The sequence below is a fragment of the Hipposideros armiger genome, unplaced genomic scaffold (genome assembly GCF_001890085.2).
Source record: "Hipposideros armiger isolate ML-2016 unplaced genomic scaffold, ASM189008v1 scaffold_154, whole genome shotgun sequence".
Lineage (NCBI taxonomy): Eukaryota > Metazoa > Chordata > Mammalia > Chiroptera > Hipposideridae > Hipposideros > Hipposideros armiger.
In genome coordinates, this window is record NW_017731504.1 from 1,395,131 (window position 1) to 1,417,856 (window position 22,726).

The 22,726-nt window shown below is 37.8% G+C and overlaps 1 protein-coding gene across 9 annotated transcripts in view; it reads right to left on the reverse strand.

The window, feature by feature from the left end:
• Window positions 1-22,726, reverse strand: part of CD47 (CD47 molecule) — a 55,688-nt gene that overhangs the window by 9,126 nt on the left and 23,836 nt on the right. For 6 of the 9 annotated variants that reach the window (XR_002124970.1, XM_019651179.1, XM_019651178.1 and 3 more), the window contains 4 exons: window positions 11,797-11,904; window positions 10,518-10,610; window positions 9,367-9,465; window positions 8,087-8,179 (listed from right to left, as the gene is read on the reverse strand). Coding sequence is in view for 5 of the 9 variants with exons in the window: in XM_019651179.1 (XP_019506724.1) it covers window positions 8,087-8,179; window positions 9,367-9,465; window positions 10,518-10,610; window positions 11,797-11,904 (393 nt within the window). In the remaining 4 variants the exon portion in view is untranslated. Of the gene's footprint in view, window positions 1-1,931; window positions 1,979-8,086; window positions 8,180-9,366; window positions 9,466-10,517; window positions 10,611-11,796; window positions 11,905-22,726 lie in introns of all 9 variants that reach the window. The other 3 variants (XR_002124973.1, XR_002124971.1, XR_002124972.1) reach the window with 1 other exon arrangement.

Here is a 22,726-nt window from a genome sequence, read left to right on the forward strand (position 1 = left end):
CCACAGAAGGAAGAACTAAGTAACTATAACTAGGGCAGAAGGGCTAACTAACTCTAGTTACTGAGGGGGCAATGTGATGACTCAGTCCTTTGAGATGTACTGAATCCTTCCAATTTCTAAACTATTGGGCTGTCAGAAAATCATGACGCATTTTTGCAATGAAAAACATAAAAAAATACGTCATGGGGCTTTCCGACAACCCAATACTTACTGTTCCATCCTCTGTCAGGCCCAGTTATGTGTCTGCTCTCATGAGATTTCCATCTCTGTTAGTTTCACGTGTGGCTTTAAAGTAAATCTCCCTTACAGAGTGGTATGGTCCTTACGAACAAACAAGAAGGAAACCTCTTTTTAAAGTACTATGAAGTGAAATGGGTTGGGAAGAAGAGCCAATTCACATTTTAGCAGCTTTTCAAATAAACCAGGCAGAATTATAGGCTTTAAGCACCATCATGATTGTCACATGTATATATAATACAACTTACTTCAACTAAACCATGCCCACTATCTATGTTCTAGCAAGGAAAAGAGAACAGCTATGTAAATTTCTGATTGGTAATGTGAAGGGTCATAGGTAAGATTTTAGAGTTAAATTTTTGAGCTCAGAAATTGATTCATCAGAATTAGTATTAAGAATTGCCAAGCAACTCCTTTGCTACCCTAATAATGTATAAAGAATAGTTTCTGAGTTCCAACTTTCAGGCACAGGAAACATCACATTTGGCTAGGCCTTTCTGAAGAAAAGAGATATCTATAAAGAACATTGATTCAAAGGGACACGAGTCAGCTGTGATCCCTCTAATGTTATAAAACCAAACAGTGCAGAAGTTAATTTTGCTTGAGTTAATCCTCTCCAATAAGCATATGACCTATGTGACAAAAGAATGACTGTGATTTATCTGCTGCCACCATGGGCCTAAGGCTTTGAAAGCCATATCTACATATTTTTAAACCACAATCATTAAGCATTCATAAGCTCGCTTGCAATGCTTCTTGATTTGTTCTTCTCTCCCTGAAACACTTACACATGCCATAAATATATTTGTAGGTTTTGAATTTCCAGGAATACTTTTTCTATTGACACAGCTTCACCTCTCCTCGACAATGGGGAAAAGAAAACATCACTGAATTTTTGATATCTATTATCTATCTATAGCCTACTCTGTGTCATTCTAAATTACCTGAGATGTGGTAAATATGGTTTCTGAGTGCTAGTAGGTTGATTTATATCAAAACATAATTATATGCCCATATACTGCAAATGGCTTTTAAAAAATGAGAATTTACCCTTATAAAGAATAAATATAAACACCACATATATTGGGTTGTTGGGAAAGTCATGACGCATTTTTGCAACGAAAAACATAGAAAAAATACGTCATGACTTTTCTGACAACCCAATAAATAAAAAAGCCCAATTTTACCAAGTTTACTCAATTCTTTTACTTTTCTATATGCTCTCACATTGTTATTGTTCCCAGTCCCTAATTTCATTTTATAAAATTTAAGTGCTTCCACTGAAAAAAAATCAAACTGTTAAAAGACCAGAAAAAAATGAAAGTTAAAATTCTACTCTTTAAAGCAACAATTAAGGCTACAAATTTAAACTTGGAAATAATGAGAATGACACAAGTTAAACTTCTCATAGGGACATTAGCTTAATCTTAGAGAGCTGGAATTTTTTTTTTAAACTATCTGAGGATTTTATTGCACTTAAGTCAATGCGCATTCATTAGGCTTTTTTAAAACAGAGCATCTGCAATGAATAAAAGTTATTTTCAAAACATTTATAATTTTTACTTCCTGATTCAAATGCTCAAATTTGCAACCTTAATGCTATCTATACTCAGATTTAAAAATTCAGGTGAAGAAAGGCAAACATATCCGTTCTCTTAGTCTACTACCGTATCTAAGGAGCAGCTTTCCTGTACCTTTTTCTCTTCTTGCCTTCAGCTGAAGAAAGGTATGCTTCTGAACTCTGGCATCAGACAAGTTGATATTGAAAGTTAATTTAGAATATTCTCAACATGTCAATAAAATCAGACTAAATTCTTAACTTAATGAGGTGTGATCAAACAATACGGTGGATGTTTAAATTAAAAATAAAATATGGTAAAAGGCACATTACCATTAATCCACCTCAAAATACTCCCCCTTGCTTAGAACACACTTATCTCATCGTTCTTGCCACTTCCTGAAGCAGTTCTGGAAGTCCTCCCTCGTGAGTGTCTTTAGTTGTGCTGCTGTGGCTGCCTCCATGTCCTGAATCATTTTGACTTTGGGGAGAGCCAGAAGTCGCATGGTGCCAGATCCGGTGAATAAGGTGGATGAGGACACACTCTAATATTTTTATTTGACAGAAATTGCCATACACCAGAAGCGATGTGTGACACGGAGCATTGTCATGATGGAGGATGATTTACGGCACACTTTAAAACACACCTTCTCTCAACCACAGCTCACACCCGACTAATTGCACCAAACAAGTTGAAACTTGTCACACTCTGTTACTAAGGTAAGACATGCCACTTTCCGTATTGAAATCCCTGCCTTTCTGTTGGACGGCACTCGGCAGCAGCATTCACCATATGTTTTTATCACAATGGAAAGGCTCCGTGTCACACATACCTTCTGGTATACAGCAATTTCTGTCAAATAAAAACATTATATCGTTTCCTCATCCACCTTATTCACCAGACCTGGTACTGTGCGGCTTCTGACTCTTCCCCAAAGTCACAATGACCACGAAAGGTAAACGTTTTGAATCAATTCAGAACAACGGGGCAGCCACAACAGTGCAATTAAAGACACTCACGAAAGAGGACTTCCAGAACTGCTTCAGAAAGTGGCAAGAATGATGGAATAAGTGTGTTTAAAGTGAGGGGGAGTATTCTGAGGAGGATTAATGGCAATGTGTCTTTTACTATAATAATTTTTTTATTTAAACAGTCCCTGTATTTATTGATCATACCTCGTACATATATTTCTATGTTCAACTATGATTAAAAAAATAACTCAGGGAACTTCTCATAATTTCACTTTCACTTTGAGAACAGTAAGTTTGTAATTACACTGGTTTCACAGGCTTCTTAGGGATGTAAGCAATAGGAAAGGGCGGAATGCTAGGCAATGCCTATTTCCACTTGACTTAGCATCTCCAGACCTGTTCAGAAGTGTACTGAGCATCATTCTTTGTTAGACATGGAAGGCATGGCAATGAAGGAGAGGGCGATCCAGATAGTGAGGGGAAAAAGAACAGAGAGAGCTGACATTCAGTCAATGACATCTAATACTACATCATGTTGCATGGCTACTGCAGGTCATATACTGTTCTCGGGCATTCACTGGGAACAGCATAATCAACTGTGTTATCTTCAAGAACCAGGCAAACGGTGATTAGAAGACTCAACCAAAATAGAATTTATATCAACATTCACAATGTGATGCTCACGATAGCCACCAAATGAATGTCATTCAGCTTCAGAAGTCTTAATTGTATTTAGGGACTTATGAGGCACGAACTAAGAAAATTGTATTGACAAAACAACTCTGATATTATGAACACAAATTAAAGACAGGTAAATTTTAGGTAAGTACTGTATTTTAATTGTTTATCTCATAAGCATTAAAGGGAGACAAAGAATATATTACATAATTCAACTTAATTATCAGTCAGCAAAAGCTGAAGTTCAGAAATAAAGATAAAATTTATTTGAATGTACTAGGCAAGACATATGGAAAATTATTTGACTGTAACAATTCAAGGTTTGTGTGAATTCTTAGAAACACATACAGTAAACTTTGCATAAAGCAAAGCAGAAAGACTTTTTTTTACTCCATTAGTTTGTAACTTTTGATTATTTTGATAAATGTTTAAGAGTTTGCTTTACTTCATAAATAAAAAAATAGAGTTTTTTGTTTTATTTTTTTAAGAGACACTAATATAAACCAGATTGTAGGGAACATCTTTAGCTTAAGTAAGCCAACACCCTAGTTTTAGGCACTATTAAAAGCATCTATCTCTATACATATGTATTAAAATAACATACAGAAACCTGTCAATTGAAAATTGGCAGATTAAATACAGTTTAGAAACAATAACCTAATTCCAAACTTATCAAAAATTGATTTTAGAAGTAATGAAAGCCCGGAGATTTCTAGTCAAGATGGCAGAGTAGGTAAATGTTGTGTTTCCATCCTCTAATGACCACATCAAAGCTACAACTAAACTACAGAACCACCACCATTGAGAATCGCCTGAAGTCTAGCTGAATGGAAGTCCTACAACTAAGGACATACAGAAGAAGCCACATCAGGACTAGTAGGAGGGGCAGAGAGGCAGAACGAGCTAGTCCCACACCCGCAAGTGACCGTTAAAAATTAGGAGGGATATCTTTCCACTTTGAAGGTCCCCCCCGACCCTGGAGGAGCGAGAGGTCTCAGCCCCACACCAGGCAGGCTCCCCAACCCAGCATTTCAGAGCCGGGAGAGAAGTCCCTATAACCTCTGGCTGTGAAAATCAGCAGATTACTGCTGAGTGAGGCGAGGGCTGCTGCAGTCCAGGCATTCCTCTTAAAGGGCCCGTCATGGACTCACTTTCTTTGAGCTCCAACACTGGGGCAGCAGCTTGAAATGTGCCAGGGACATATGGGTAGGAACTGAATTGTCTGGCTTCAGGGCAGGGGCTGGAGGAGGAGCTTTCTCTTGATGGAAGAGCTGGCGGAAGCCAATGTTTGTTTGTTGAGCCCTCCCTTCTACCCACATGTAAGCACAGGTGGCTGCCATATCTGAGTCTCCATCAACCTGGCGAACACTGTTTGTTCACCCTGCCCTGGTGATTCCCTGAAACCCCACCCAACTTTCCAACCCACCCAAGGCACTTCCAGTGGCTTTTTCATACAAATGAGCTGTCGTGGCTCATGCTTCAGGCTTTCTTAAATCTCGCAAAGGTTCACAAAACTCAAACAAGCAGCATCTGGCTTCAGCATGTCCTGTACCTCTGGCCGAGCAGTCCTAGGCCCAGCACTAGCAACAGCCAGCCTCGGTTCATGGGTTGGCCTATCGAGGCAGCTCCAAGCCCAGTGTGGGTGGCGGCCATTTGTCAATGCTTTGTGGCTCATGGTAGGTGGCCACAGGCAGAGTACAGGCTGTGGCTGAACTTGGCCTGTGGTAGGGCCCTTCCCAGGAGGCCCCTGGGTTCGCAGGCCCAGTGACCAACTTCAGAGGGAACACGGACTTCACCAGCCACTTCCAAGTATGACACACCCAGAGGGCAGGCTGGGCAGGCACCAGAGCCCTGCTAAGCCAATCCTGCTCTGTAGGGTCAGCCCATGCACAACAGCATTTCCACTGTTGTCAGACAGAGCCAGTCCTTACAACCAATCAGCCTAAGGGCCACACCCTCCTACTGATGTGCAAGCAGCAACCAAGGCTCAACTACAACAGGAGGGCATATACAACCCACACAAGGGAAACACCTGTAACACCTGGCTCAGGTGACCAGGGAGAATGCACTACTGGGCTCAATAGGACACCTACTACATTAGGCCACTCTCCTACGACCATACCTAATATATAGCAACAAACAAAGGAAAGCAGCAAAAATAGGGAGACAAAGAAACATGTCCGAAATGAAAGAAAACAACAAAATTCCAGAAAAACACCTAGACAAAATGGAGAAAAGCAATCTACCAGATGCAGAGTTCAAAATACTGCTTATAAGGATGATCAATGACAGCAGTGAGAATTTCAACAAAGAGATAGGAAACTCAAAAATGGGGATAGAAAACATGAAAAAGAAATACTCAGAAATAAAGAATACAATAACTGAAATGAAGAGTACATTAGAAGGAATCAACAGTAAATTAGATGAAGCAGAGGTTTCAACCAGTGATTTAGTAGATAGAGTAGCACAGAACACCCAGTCAGAAAAGCACATAGAAAAAAGAATCCAAAAAATGAGGAGAGTGTAAGGGGCCTCTGGGGCAACATCAAGCGTACCAACATTCACATCATAGGGGTACCAGAAGGAGAAGACAGAGGGCAAGGAATTGAAAACCTATTTGAAGGAATAATGACGGAAAACCTTGCTAATCTGGAGAAGGAAATAGTCATAGAAGCCCAAGAACAGAGTCCCAAACAAGGTCAACTCAAAAAAGCGCACACCAAGACACATCATAATTAAAATGACAAAGCTTAAAGACAAAGAAAGAATCTTAAAAGCAGCAAGAGAAAGTCAGTTAGTTACATACAAGGGAGCTCATATAAGACTGCCAGCGGATTTCTCAACAGAAACTTTGTAGGCCAGAAGGGACTTGCACAAAATATTCAACAGAATGAAAAAGCAAGGACCTACAACCAAGATTACTCTACCCAGCAAAGCTATCATTTAGAATCGAAGGACAGATAAAGAGCTTCCCAGACAAGAAAAAGCTAAAGGAGTTCATCACCACCAAACCAGTATTATAAGAAATGTTAGAGACGTCTTTAAGAAGAAAAAAATATATGAATAATAAAATGGCAATAACTACATTACTATCAACAATTACTTTAAATGCAAATGGATGAAATGCTCCAATCAACAGACACAGGGTGGCTGAATGGGTAAGAAAATGAAACCCTTACATATGCTGCCTACAAGAAACTCACTTCAGATTGAAAGACACACACAGACTGAAAGTAAAGGGATTGAAAAGATATTTTATGAAAATAGAAACAAAACAAAAGCTATGGTAGCAATATTTATACCAGATAAAATAAACTTTAAAACAAAAGCTATAACTAGAGATAAAGAAGGGCCTAGTAATTTCACTTCTGGGCATTTAGCTGACAAAACCCAAAATGCTACTTTGAGGGGACGTGTGTATCCATCCACATGTTCATTGCAGCACTGTTTACAATGGCCAAGATGTGAAGGCAGCCTGGGTACCCATCAATGGATGAATAAATAAAAAGTAGGTAGTACATATATCTAATGGAATATTGCTTGGCCATGGAAGGTAATGGGTTCTTGCCAACTGTGGCGGCATGGATGGACCTGGAGGGCACTGTGCTGAGTGGAGTATGTCAGAGAGATAAAGACAGATGAAATATGATTTCACTTATAGGTGGAATCTAAAGAACAAAACAAACAAACAAAATAGAAACAAACTCATATATACAGAGAACATTTTGATGGTGGCCAGATGGGGGGTTGGGGCGGTGGGTGAAAAAGGAGAAGGGATTAAGAAGCATAAATTGGTCATTACAAAGTAGTCATGGGGATGTAGGGTATGGCAAAAGGAACAATGTCAATAATATTGTAATAACTAGGTATGGTGTCAGATTGGTACTAGGTTTCTCAGGGTGACAGATGGATGAAAAAGGTAAAGAGATTAAGAAGTACAAATTGGTAGTTACAAAATAGTCATGGGGATGTAAAGTATAGGAAATATAGTCAATAATATGGTAATAACTATGTATAGTGCCAGACTAGACTAGTTAGGGGGATCAATTCTTAAGTTATATAAATTATATAAATGTCTAACCACTATGTTGTCCACCTGAAATTAATATAAAATAACACTGAAAATCAACTGTAATTGAAAAATTAAAAAAGGGAAAATGAAAGTAACAAAAGCTTAAATTTTAAAACTCAATGTTTTTATTGTATTGGTTTTAACTAAATATATTTTGAAGTCAAGTGTCAGAAGATAACGGTTCTTTAATTAACATAAGTGACAGATTTTGAATTTCAATTCCTGTCTTCTTAGGGCAGTCTATAAGAAGAGCAAGTGACAAATAGGTGTCTGTGAAAGAGCTCTAGCATAGAAATAATGGACCAATTAAAAATCTTTTTTCTATTTATTAAAATGAACCCTCAACCTGATCTCCTTTTACTAAGGTCTATACATTTTAAAACATAAAGGCATTTTCTTTTAAACTAGTCCATCATATAAACTTTTCATTAATTCCTATGAATTCTACCCTATTTCATTGGTTACCAATGTATTTCTTTAATCTGAAACTGTAAGAACAAACTGAAGCATTTCCCAAATTGTATATTTGCAATTCTTGGCATAGACTATCAAAAATAAGGTTGACTTACCAGTCAATTTCATATAAACTAATCCAAGTAATTCTGCTAGAGCTACAATACCCAAACCTGAAATCAGAAGAGGGCCATGCACTGGGGCACACTCTGTAAAAACAAATGAAATTTTGTATTAGAAATTCACATGAAATAACAACATTTTAAAAGAACCAGCAATAACAGTAATGATGTCGCGTTTTAAGGAGAGCAATTATTTTTCTATTTATCAAGAAAAAAAATTATCTACACATGTTCATCCATTATTAACTTAGTAAAATGACTCCAAATTATTAAAATAAAAAAAGCCTTGGCTTTCATGACATGTACCTTATTATATCAAAATGAATGGAAAATAGTGTGTAAAGCCGAAGTCTCTAACCAATTGGAGCCTAGTTACTTTAAAAGCTCTCCCACGAATATAGGTATAGCTGTTTGGCTGCTAAAACAGTCAGCCAGCCCATAAGCCACATACAACCAATACTCTCAGGGCAATGTGGAAAGCACTGTTCTCAGTGGGTGCAAAACAAGAGTTCAAAGAGAAAAGCTCTAGACACTGTGTTGTCTAGATCTGTGACGTTAAAACGAATTAATACCTTTCCAATGTATTGAAAGCAACCAAGATGTCCCTCGATAGGTGAATGCATAAACAAACTGTGCTATATCCACGCAATGGAATATTATCCAGTGCTAAAAATAAATGAACTATCAGTCCACAAAAAGACATGGAGGAATCGTAAATGCAAATTACTAAGTGAAAGGAGCCAATCTGAAAAGGCTACATCCTGTTATGATTCCAGCTATATGACATTCTGGAAAATGAAAAAATATAGAGACAGTAAAAAGATCAGGGGTTGCCAGGGGTTTCAGGGTAGGGAAGACGAACAGGAAGAACACAGAGGATTTTTAGGGCAGTGTAACTTTTCTGTATTGTCTTCTATGACTATGATTCATGTCAATATACATTTATCAAAGTTCTAGAATGTACAACACTAAGAGTGAACCCTAATGTAAACTATGGACTTTGGGTGATAATGCCATGACAATGTTGGTTCAACGGACTGAAGCAAATCTGTGGGGAGGGAGGTAGAAGTTGATAGTGGAGGAGGCAGTGAGTATGTGGGGTACATGTATACGGGCACTCTGTATTTTCTACTCAATTTTGCTGTGAACCTAAAACTGCTCCAAAAGATAACGTCTATATATTAAAAAAAGAAGAAGAAAAAGAAAAGAAGCTTTATCCAAGAGAAATTCCTAGTAAAAAGACAAATTGGGATGAGAGATAATGTGACTCTTACCTGTAACACAGAGGCTTAGCCCAACCACAGAGAGCACGAAGCCCAGGATCTGAAGGATCAATATAGCAATGCTGTAGGAGGACATTCCAATACCTGGAGCTTTGAAGAAAAAGCATGTTGCAAGGGTTGAAGAAGCAATCACTCTGACTTGTATTTTGTGCAATCAAGAATAATATCCTATGACCGAGGACTGACTCGGGAGTTCCTTGTCAGATGGAAGATGCTTTCCCAGTGATGGACACCATGCCTTTCGACACAAGCAGTCAGCTAAAGATTCACACACTCACAGTCTTTTATTTCACAGTGAGCTGAGCTGGACTAGCAGTTTTTAGTCCAAATCTTGGAACAATGCTGCTTTCACTATACTTGTGCATTTTATAATATAAATGGCTATTATGCATGGATTTGCCACGTGCACACAAATTGCTCTGGTGGAGAGAATCATTCCACAAGCATGCCCGTGTAAACATCATACCTCATATTGTGCATCTAGATCTGTGTTTTTATATAACAAATTAATACCTTTCCAATATACAGCCACCCAGAGATAGGCTCTAAGACTGAGAGTTAAATGTACAAATAGGAAAAAAAATTCTTTCATATTAACAAAAAAATGTTAGTGATTTACTCCCCAAATGCAGTGAAAATGTTACCAATTATAGGCTGGCTATTTATATGTATTAAATCTACAATTTTAAGATTTGCCAATAATTAAAAATATATATATTTTCACTATCTATGATTTAAACACTATTTTGTAGAACTAGTTTTTTGGGTTTTTTTTAAAGGAGAGCCTTAGCAAAAGAAGAGAAAGGGTATGTTTAATTATCTACTTATAATTTCAAAAAATTGAAATAAGAATACAAAGTTAATCATTAAGAAATTATATAGCATAATTTAAAAAATCCATTGACTGGCATCAAACATATATACAAAAATTAGTTTTTACAAAATAACTAAATATCTTGAAAATCTATTCTGACCTTAAAATTATTCCATATGGGGCAAACATAACTAAGAATAGCTTAGGAAACATATCAATAAACCAAATTTTACTATAAGAAAAACCATACAAGAATATTTGAATCAAAATTGCTGTTTTTTTAAATGAAAAAGGTAGGCAAAATAGTGCTAAAACAACAAATACTCACTTATAATAAATATAGAGTACTGAAGTATTATTAACATCACTGTAGGAACAACAATTAAACCAAGTCCACTAGCTCTCTTTGTTGAATATTCACCTGTTAATAAATAAAAATAACATTTAAAATATTTTTCTACATAATTCCTACTCTACAGGAAGTTAAACTACTTAATTTATTAAATGTATTAATCTCAATACTACTCTTATATATTGCTTTAAACTTTTAAAAATGTTTCCCCCAAAACTTCACATAAACTAAGTGGTTACCTCTTGATTATTTAAGACCAAACTTAAGACATCTAAATGTCAACATGTAAATCTCAGCATGTTGAACACTTGAACTGGCTCTGCCTCCTTCTTAACCACCTTACAGAATTCCAGTGAGAAACTTTGGAGCCTCTCTTACCAAGCCCCTCATTTCTTATATTCAATCTGTCCCAAAGTCAAAGCAGTTATTCTTCCCAGCTGTCTTCGGAATTCATGACCTTACTCCCCGTGTCCTAACTCCAGGTACAAATAGAGCTGCTAAACTAATGTTCCTAAACGTTACATTCATACTGTATTGTGCTCAAAAAAACAAAACAAAACAAAACGGCTTTAAACAGCCTATACTTTGAGTCCTAGCCTGTCTCTGCTGTTCCTTCCAGGTGCCGCATACCCTTACTTCCCACTCCCATTCCCATCCTCCAAATGTAAATGCTGTTTCAGATCCATTTGTTTCTCACATTCATTCCCACTTCCATATTTTGGCCAACGACGTTTGCTTTTGTAGTGGGTTGAATGGTGGCCCTTAAGATGTGTTCACCTCTTAAATCTCCGGAAACTGTGAATATTAATTTATATAGCCAAAGACTGAGTACTACATTATATGGCGAAAGGTATGATTAAATTAAGGATCTTGAAAGAAAGAACTTATGCTGGATTATCCCGGTGGGCTCTTAATCCAATGACAAGTGTTTTTGGAGGAGGGAGGCTGGGGGAGATTAACATGGAGGAAACTGGAGCTATGTTGCCATAAACCAAGAAATTGCAAAGATTTCCAGTAAACTAGAAGAGGCAAGGAATGGATTCTCCCTTAGAGTTTTGGGAGGGAGTATGGTCCTGATGACACCTTTACGTCTGACTTATGGCCTTCAGAACTGTGAAAGCATTGCTGTAGTTTTAAGATACTCAGTTTGTAGCGATTTGCTTTAGCAGTCCTAGAAAACTAATATTCTCCCTTTCCCCCTGAATGTCCTCAACTTATCAACCTGGCCTTCCCTCATAGTAACTGTACATCTTACCTGGGATGAAAAGAATGGCTCCAACAATGACAATTACAGTGAGCACCAGTCCAGCAATAAACAAAAGAATGGTTTTCTCCTTCATAATACTGGAATTATATTTAAGTGCTTGAAAAAACAAAGAAAGAATTGAATGAAATCAGTAACAAGAAGTGAAGCCATTTCCGTAACTTAAAAAGTGCAGAGATAAACTGATAACTTCCTATATATAACTGAATAACCTTTGAGGAACAACTGCTTCATGTCATGTCAAGCCACCTCAAATCTTTTTCATAATAAGTCAATAGCTAAACAGTGTGATGGCAGTATAAATATGGATGCTGAATTTATAGGTGATGCTTTTATTCCCCTACACTTTAACGATGAAGTCTTATACATCATACTTTCTCAAACTGGATCATTAACATTTTGGGCCAGATGATTCTTTGTTGGGGGAGGGGGCTGCTCTGTGCATTACAGAATGTTTAATAGCATCCCTGGCCCCTACAAACTACATGCCAGTAACAGCCTCCTAATTGTGTCAACCATCAATGTTTTAAGACATTGTCAAATGTCCCCTGAGGAGAAAAACTGCCTCAGGTTTACAACTGATATAGATAATGCTGATGGGAAATAATTGACTAATCAATTAGTAATACTGAGAAAAACAAAACTTTGTTCCACCTAATATAAAATTAGTAAAGCATCTGGAAAGCTAGATACTTCGCTTTGAAAAAGTAGAATAAACACATTGGACAAATCACACCCTCTTGAAATCCTGAGGGGGGAAATGCTTAAATTGTTCAACTAAAATAACTTCCTAAAAATAAACTATAAATACTCCACAGGACTGATCATATATGTTACTGTTTTTGATGCTAGCTCTAATGTCAAGTATCTGGTGTCCTCCCTGAAAGAATAATGTAATGGATATGCCTAAACATATTATTTCTTTTATTATATCTTCACTATTTGGGTTTTGTTTTGGCTAATATTATAATTATTTTTTAACCAAGAAAGTTGTTTAAAGTAATCTAAAAGCAGACTGAGCAGCAAAGAAAAACAGTGTATGACTTAAAATTCTGCTTCATTTCCTCCAGGCCATTAATCAACGTCCTGAGGGGAAATTTTTTTAAAATGTTATATTTAGCATTAAACTCGCTTCCACTAAAATGACAAACAGATCAAACACAGTAAAAACAACACATAACACCTTAAATGGCCATGCTAAAATCTATTTTTTAAGGTATTATAACCTAGGGTTATATAACCCATGGCTAAGGTACTCAAGGTATAATACAGGCACCTGAAGATTTTTAAATCTCTACCTACTCATACTTTAGATTGAAACCTCACCTTTATTTTAAATCTTTAGGGGGAGATGGAGGGTTAATCTCCATCTTATCAATTGTAAAGCTGAGTTAACTGAGCTCCACATTGATCAGAAAAGAGTGACAAACAATATGGCAAGTTCCTCAAGCTTTCATTTGATTCATCCAGACTTGGAACTCACCACTCAGTTAGTTACAGGATTCATGACTGTGACTCAGTCATGACACTTATAGGGCACAGATTTCCACAGCTTCCCTATATTCTAGAATCATACACTGGCTAGGATGAAATTTCATGTACAGGTTACAAAAGGCACAGGCACAGATAGAAAAATAAACTTTCTCTAGACATATGTCAGGTTTTCAATTTTAATTCAATGCATCTTGTTACCTAAATAAAGTTAGAGCGTTCTGCAAAAGGGTTATAAAATAGAAGCTGTTTCAAATGCACCTCACAATTAATCAAACATTCAAAAGATACTCTTCCAGGTTTAATTCAATACATAAAAGAGCTATAAGATCAAGCAGCAACAATTCATTTTAGAGTGCAGTAGAAATTCATGTAAAAAGGATGACTTAGATTTCTGGTCAAGATGGTGGAGTACATAAACGCTTTGCTTGCCTCCTCTCATGACCACATCAAAATTACAACTACAGGGCAATCATCTTTGAGAACCGCCTGAAGTCTATCTAGCTGAACAGAAGTCCTATAACTAAGGACATACAGAAGAAGCCATATCGAGACTGGGAGGAGGAGAGGAGATGCAGAACCGGCTGGTCCCACATCCACATGGTGGTTAAAAATCAGAAGCGCTATCTCAGTTGTGGAGGTTTCCTCTGAAGAGCGAGAGGGCCCCGCCCCACACCAGGTTCCCCAGCCCAGGGTTCCAGAGCCAGGAAAAGAAGTCCCCACAACTTCTGGTTGTGAAAACAAGTGCGGTGGTGGCTGAGTAAAAGGGAGGGTGGCTGATGTCTCAGACTCTCCTCTTAAAGGGCCTGCACACGGACTTACTTGCTGACAGACTTGCTTACTCTGGGCTCCAGCTATGGGAAAGCAGCTTGAAAGGTGCCAGGGACAAACCTGGAGGAACTGAGTTGTCTGGCTTCAGGGCAGGCTGGAGAGGTAGCTTTCTCCAGACAGAAGTGCTGGCAGAAGCCATTATGTCTTTGTTGAGCCCTCCCCACTACTGGCATGCAGACGCAGGGAGCCACCATATCTGAGTCTCCATCAACCTAGCTAAAATTGTTCAGCCCACCCTGATGATTCCCTGAAATCCTGCCACACCCAATTTGCAGGCCCACCTAAGCCACTTCCAGTGGCTTTTCCACACAAATGGCCTGTCTTGGCTCTTGTTGCAGACTTTCCTAAAATTTCTTAAAGGTTCATAAAACCCAAACAAGCAGCATTCACTTCAGCATGCCATGTACTTGCTAAGCAGCCTCAAGCTGGGCACTAGCGGCAGCCCTCCTGGGTCTGTAGCTTAGCCTTTACCAGGCACCTCTAAGCCCAGGGCAAGCGGAGGAAGACATCTGTGAAATGCTTTATGGCTAAGGCCAAGTGGCCCTGAGCAGGGAACAGGCAGAGGCTGAACTTAGCCTGTGGCAGGGCCCCTCCTCGGAGGCCTCAGGGCTGGCACACCAAGTGGCTGGCTTTGGACAGCATGCTGGAGAAATCACCTGGCTAGAGCCACAGAAAATACACCCAAAGGGCAGACTGGGCAGGCACCAGAGCTCTGCTAAAGCCAATTCTGGTCGGTAGAGTCAGCCCCCGCACAACAGTCCTCCACTGTAGTCATGGCCATTCCTCACAACCAATCAGCTTAGAATCAATCCCTCCTGTGTGTAAGCAGCAACCAAGGTTCAACAACAAACAGGAGGGCACATACAACCCCCACAAGGGACACACCTGCAGCACCTGGCTCAGGTGACCAGGGAGAATGCACCACTGGGTCCCACAGGGCACTTACTACATAAGGCCACTCTACTAAGACTGGGAGATATGGCGGCTCTACCTAATACATAGGAGGCAGCCAAAATGGGGAGACAGAGAAACATGTCCCAAATGAAAGAATAGAACAAAACTCCAGAAAAAGAACTAAACAAAATGGAGAAAAGCAATACACCAGATGCAGAGTTCAAAACACTGCTTATAAAGATGCTCAATGATCTCACTGAGAATTTCATCAAAGAGACAGGAAACATGAAAGTGGAGATAGAGAATATAAAAAAATAGTCAGAAATAACAGAAGAACTGAAATGAAGAATACATTAGAGGGAATCAACAGTAGATCAGATGAAGCAGTGGTTTCAATCGGTGATTTAGAAGAAAAGGTAGCAGAGAACACCCAGTCAGAACAACACATAGAAAAAAGAATCCAATAAGTGAGGAGAGTGTAAAGGGTCTCTGGGGACTACACTAAGTATACCAACATTCACAACATAGGGGTACCAGAAGGAGAAGACAGAGGGCAAGAAATTGGAAACCTATTAGAAGGAATAATGATGGAATACTTCCCTAACCTGGCAAAAGAAATAGACATACAAGCCCAAGATGCACATAGTCCCAAACAGTATCAACCTGAAGAGGCCCACACCAAGACACATCATAATTAAAATGACAAAGCTTAAAGATAAAGGGAGACTCTTAAAAAGCAGCAAGAGAAAACCAGTTAATTACCTACAAGGGAGCTCCCATAAGACTGACATCTGATTTCTCAACAGAAACTTTGCAGGCTAGAAGGGATTGGCAGGTAATATTCAAAGTGGTGAAAAGCAAGGATGTACAATAAAGACTACTCTATCCACCAAGGCTATTATTTAAAATTGAAGGAGAGATAAAGAGCTTCCCAGGCAAGAAAAAGCTAAAGGAGCTCATAACCACCAAACCAGTATTAAAAGAAATGTTAAAGGGACTTCTTTAAGAAGACAACGATGACAAAAAATATATAAAAAATATAAATAATAAAAAGGGCAATAACTACATATATTGTATCTATCAACAATTACTTCAAATGTAAATGGATGAAATGCTCCAATCAAAAGACAGGGTGGCTGAATGGATAAGAAAACAAGAACCTTATATATGCTGCCTACAAAGAGACTCACTAAAGATTGAAAGGCACACAGGCTGAGAGTAAAGGAATGGGAAAAAGATATTTCATGAAAATGGAAACAAAAGAATAACTTGCATAGCAGTGCTTATACCAGACAAAATAAACTTTAAAACAAAGGCTATAACAAGAGACAAAGAAGGACCCAGACCCAGGAATCCCACTTCTGGGTATTTATCCAAAGAGACGCAAAACACTACTTCAAAGAGACATGAGCATCCTTATGTTCATTACAGCGTTATTTACAATAACCAAGATATGGAGGCAACATGGAAGTCCATCAATGGATGACTGGATAAAGAAGAGATGGTACATATATACAATGGACTATTACTCAGCCATAAAAAAGAATGAAATCTTGCCATTTGCAACAACATGGATGGAACTAGAGAGTACTGTGCTGAGTGAAGTCAGATAGAGAAAGATAAATGCATATGATTTCACTTATATGTGGGATCTAAAGAACAAAACAAACAAAACAGAAACAGACTCACAGATGCAGACAACATTTTGATGGTGGCCAGATGGGAGGGGTGTTGGAGTGGTGGGTAAAAAGGGAGAAGAGATTAAGAAGTACAAATTGGTTGTTATAAAGTATTCATGGGATGTAGGGTATAGCATAACGAATATAGTCAGTAATATTGTAATAACTATATGTATGGTGTCAGATGGGTACTAGATTTATTGGGTTGATTATTTTGTAAGTTATATAAATGTCTAATCAGTATGTTGTACACCTGAAACTAATATAATATTGTATGTCAACTGTAATTAAAAAGTTAAAACAACTTTTTTTAAAATTGCTGACTTAAGGGCTGGCTGAGTGGCTCAGTTGGTTAAGAGCTCGCTCAAGAGTTTGAGCTCTGAGCAACAGCGGTCTGATGCCCGGCCTGAGCTGAGCAGCCGCTGAGCTGCCAACAGGTAGCAGGATGGCTCAGCTAAAAAAAAAAAAAAAAAAAAAAAAAAAAAAATTGCTGACTTATACTATTTTTAATAAAAATAAGAGTTCAATCTCTTCAGGCTTATAAGAGTTATAGGAAAAAAATAATGCCAACAATAGCAACAAATACCACAAAAATATTATTTACAGTGTTTTATCACAGATCGACCTTTTCAAAATCTTTGCATGTAAGTATTGGAGGTAGCTTTAGTTTCTATTGATTGGTTCAACTACTATTCATTTCCAAGGCTACCTTTAACTGTTCCTTAAATTAAGCAGCTGTTTCCAACAAATATGTTAGTGGGATCTACTTAAGTAACTACAGTCAATGAAATAGCACACAAAATAAGAGAAATAACAGTACTTAACACTTTTTAAATACTTTTTTAAAGCACAGTTTTAGGTTTACAACAAAATTTCAAGGGAGGTACAGAGAACTCCCATATATTCCTTGCCCCCACACATACATAACTCCCCCATTATCAATATCACTCCCAGAATGGCACATATTTTACCTATAATGACATGCCATAATCACCCCAAATTCATAGTTTAATTAGGTTTCACTCTTGGTTTTGTGCATTTTATAGGTTTGGACAAATGTATAATGAAATATATCCATCATTACAGTATAATACAGGGTATTTTCACTGCCTTAAAAATCCTCTGTGCTCTCTCCCTGCACCCCACTTCTAACAACCATTTATCTTTTCATCGTCTCCAGTTTTTCCTTTTCCAGAATGTCTTTTTGTTTAACTTTTTTTTTTTTTTTTTCTGTTGGCTGCTCAGCGGCTGCTCAGCTCGGGCTGGGACTCAAACCACTGTTGCTCAGAGCTCAAACTCTTGAGCGAGCTCTTAACCAACTGAGCCACTCATCCGGCCCTTCCAAAATGTCTTATAGTTTAAATTATACAGCATATATATTGGCTTCTTTCACTTAGTAACATGCATTTAAGGTTCCTCCATGTCTTTCTGTGGCCTGGTAGCTCATTTTTATTTTTATTTTTTTAGTGCTGAATATTATTACATTGTCTGGGTGTATCATAGTGCATTTATCCACACTCCTATTGAAAAACATCTTGGTTGCTTCCAAGTTTTGGCAATTACGAATAAAACTACTATAAACATCCATGTGCAGGTTTCTGTGTGGACATAAGTTTTCAACTCCATTTGGGTAAATACCAAGGAGCACAACTGCTGGATCATCATATGAAAGAGTTTGTTTAGTTTTGTAACAAACTGCCACGCTGTCTTCCAGAGTGGCTGTACCATTGTGCATTCCCACCAGCAGTGTGTGAAGAGTTCCTGTTGCTCCACATCCTCACTAACATTTGGTGTTGTTAGTATTCACATTTTTAAGAAAATGTATGAACTTAGTGCTCCTGACACAGAAATACTAAATACATGGGGAGACGATATTATATTTTTGTCAACAAATTAGGAGTTCTAAAGTTTCCCCTTTTATTTCTTCTGAAAAATAAATCTAGTCAGCTCTTTCTCAGAAATGAGCTAGGTTGGTTCATTCACTTGTTCTATAAATATTTAGTGTATAGCTACAAGGCCCTTTTATCAGTCCATCTCAACCAAATCAAGGTACAGAAGATTACTGTATTGGAGAATTGAGCGAGCACCTACTACGTGACAATCACTATTCTAAGTGCTGACAGCTGACAAAGACAAATACTCCTGCCTCAAGCCCCTTTGATTCTAATGTGTGAGTGAGTGGGTATGTTTGGGGTGGGGGGAGTGAATGATGGGAAGTGTTACTCCTAGATTTTCTTTCCCAGTTAAATAAAAAGTGTGGGTGTACTCTAGCCTAAGATAGCCCTTTTATGTAATCTTTCAAATTCATGTGAATGAAGAAATGGCATGACCTGAAGAAACAGCTAATGTCAGAAAGAGACGATCCATTAGGGTTTTCTCATCCCCTAATCACTGATAGAAAGCACACATATAAGATAGATGCAGGTTGTGGTTCATGAAACTTAGTGAAATTAGCAGGTCAATTCAATGGAGATCAAATAATACCTATCATCTTAGTTTTCATGATATTCTGAAGATACAGGTCCACACAGACCACAGTCTATAAACAAAACCCAAAAACCTAAGAATTCAATGCCTGCTCAAAGATATGACATTTAGATGATCCCTTACTAAGTAATTAGTAATTTAATGATGAATACAAGAAGGCTAACCAGTGAAGTATAATGCATATCAGACTAGGAATAAATCATAAAGGGTTGATATGTTTAATTTTATTATTATAGTGTTATTTTCTGATAACACTAGGAAAGTAATTTTAGGATCTTTTTAGTATCTGCTGAGCTGAAAATCAATACTGTCTTCAATGTAGGATAAAGCACATATGATTTTTTTTTAAATTACAATTTCAAATTTTAACATTAATTAAATTGAAAATACTATTAAAAAAATACTTAACATTCTCATAAAACATATAAGAAGGCTTTGTGAAGCTGGTACTAGGAAAAAAATAGTAATGCCAATGGTAAACTGGTTACTTGCCAGAACACAAGTGAAATAATTTCATAATAAACTCCATACACTATCCAACTTGCTGTGATGAAACAATTTTGTCAAATGAATATAACTAGAAATCACATTCTCAGTCTATTGGACCCAGAAAGAAAATAGCCCAGGCTTGGTACAGTAAGTACTTCGAATATAAAAGATTGAAGAAGAGGCTGTCCAATGCACTAACTTCCTTTTCTTTTTCTTTTTTTTTAAGATTTTACTGGGGAATTGGGGAAGGGGAATACTGTGTTTTTCCAGGACCCATCAGCTCCAAGTCAAGTTGTTGTCCATCAATCTTAGCTGTGGAGGGCGCAGCTCAGTTCCAAGCCCAGTCGCCACTTTCAATCCAGTGGTGGGGGGAGGGAAGGGGCAGTGCAGCCCCCCAGCCCATGTGGGAGTCGAACCGGCAACCTTGTTGTTAGGAGCATGTGCTCTCACCAGCTGAGCCATCTGGCCACCCGCTGTCAGCTCAGCTTGGGCGCAGCTCACTGGCCCATGTGGGAATCGAACCGGTGACCCCATTGCTCAGAGCTCTAACCAACTGCGCCACCTGGCCGGCCCCCACTAACTTCCTTTTCTTGATTTCAAGTGTTCGCTGGTCTTGTGGATGGTGTCCTAACTTCAGAGTGGATGCAGGAAGTTGGGAAGTTTGAATTTCGAAAAGATCAAAGGAATAGCAACTACATTTCTACAAGAGTGTATTGCTGAGCTATAGTTTTTTGTTTTTTTTGGCTTCTCCCACAATAAAATCAGTGCATAGAACATTACTTATTAATAGAATGTGATAATTACGTGGACAGGACCAAGGAAAAACACTGAGAGTTCAAGATTATTTAATGGAATTCAAAATAAACTTAATAAAAGAAGTCTTATTAATAGGGTCAGCAACCAAGTCACAGAATGATTCTTTGTAATATTTATTGTGATGATATTTTACCTTCCTGGATAGAAATTTCCTGATGCAAGTTGGTGTATGCCCTCACTTCTTCAGAATGATTTTTCTAATCTATAAGGAAATTCCCTGTTTCATTGCTTTTTTTTTTTTAATGTGCTTTCATGGCCTAATTACTTTCAATATTAAGCTAAGTCCTCAAAATTAAACTCAAGGACTTAGTAGGATCGCAAGGCTGTTGTGACAGATAATTTTTTTCCTTGAATTCCCCAACAATAATTTTTACAGGGACATCTAACCAAATACCTTGATCAGTATCCAAAATCCTTGTGGAATAATCTTGTGCAGGGACTAGGAAATTAGAAAATAAAAGACGCCTAGAAGGCATGAGTTTAAATACATTACAGCAGTGCTGGCTTTGCATAGTTCTGATATGCATGAATTTCAGTTACCATGAGTTAGTTAAGTAACACAAGTCCCCTAAAAACACAGTTCACATCTCAGCTATCACAATATATAAAATGAGTAACTGATAAAGTGCAAACATCACTGCTATCTCTTCCATTCACAAATCACTACATAAGGAACAGATGTGCATCGTGATCACTGACCAATCATGTCACTTCTTTCAAAGAAGACTAATCATGTCACTTCTTTTAAAGACTGTTGGCGACTGGTCACTGCACATCTGTTACTTAATTCATGCCCAGACAGCAAAGCCTATGTTGTATTACCTCCTATTTCCCAGTAATAAACCACTGTGACATTTTACAATGGATAATCAAAGGAGGAAACGGGGCAATAAAGATGAAAGAGCAAAGAAATGAAAAGTGATAATGCTAAAACTGGAATTCGAATAGAACATAAATGGCATTATAGAAGAAAGGGCTGACTGTGGGAATGTCAACTACTGCCTTTCAAGAGATTCTAGATGTACAGCCAGAGGAACTTCGGAAAAGCAAACTTACTGGCATACATTAGAACAGGGAGGAGGTTGTGACACAAAGAATAAAGATATCCCAGAAGAAGTGACTCTGGCAAAAAGCTTTACATGAAAGGAACTCTCAGAGATAGTTCATGACACTGAAAACGCAACGGATAAAATGCTGGAAGCTAATTCAAACTTAGAAGGAGTATGGCAATTCACCAAGGCACTGGAAAGATGCTTGCTCTGTATTCGAAGTCCTATGACAAGAAGACAAGCAATGTTAAAACGACTCTTGGATAAAACACTTTAATTTTCAGTTTTCAATGTTTTAATTTACTATGTACTAAATATTAGTTTTACTATTTTTTCATTACCGAATACAGTTATTACTGACAGTAAGAGTTAAAAAAAAACTACTTTTCAATTACAGTTGACATACAATATATTGTATTAGTTTCAGATGTACATAGGAGGTGTTTTAAATGTTTTGACAAAAAATTTTAGAGGTCATGGAGCAATAGTAATTTTTCCCATTTATTAGAATACTTTACAGAGTTTTGTCTTACATGGTCATGCTTATGGTCCCCAAGTCTGTGTAAATGGAGGACTCCTTGTATACGACCAAAGTTCCAAGGAGGGAAAAGTAAGCCCAGATACACCTATCTCAAAGACATCAAAATGTCAGCCAGTTCTTAATATGGAATTGAACCTTAATCTTATAGGAACTAGAGGTTTCGGTAGGCAGCATTCTTGAAATCATTTACCAAATATCTAAATGATGGAAAGTACCTGTTATATGGTCAGAGTGGAGAAAAAGATCCCTGAAAAACAGCCAGGAACTTAATTGTCAGTGGAGTGGAAAATTGTGAGTCAGAACAAAAAACAAAGTGTCTGACCTTCAATGATATGAGAGATTTGTTATTTCGGTTAAGGCTTAGTTGTTTGATTCTAGTAATCTCCGAGCTCTTTGCTAAGCATAAGAGTCTGCTTAAAAGTTCGTAATTTGAAGCTAAAGGAAAAGGTATTTAGGAACATTTCCCTGTTAAGAGACCTTTGTCTTTAAAAGGCGAAAAGTCTAGAGCTCACCATATCTGAGAGCCCTTCGCTGGCTTCAGGAGCTCAAACATCTTCTCAGTCTTCCTCAATAGGCTCAATGGCATCCCGAAATCAGTTCAAGATACCATTCTGGTATAAAGAAACTCTTTCTCCTCAAAGTGA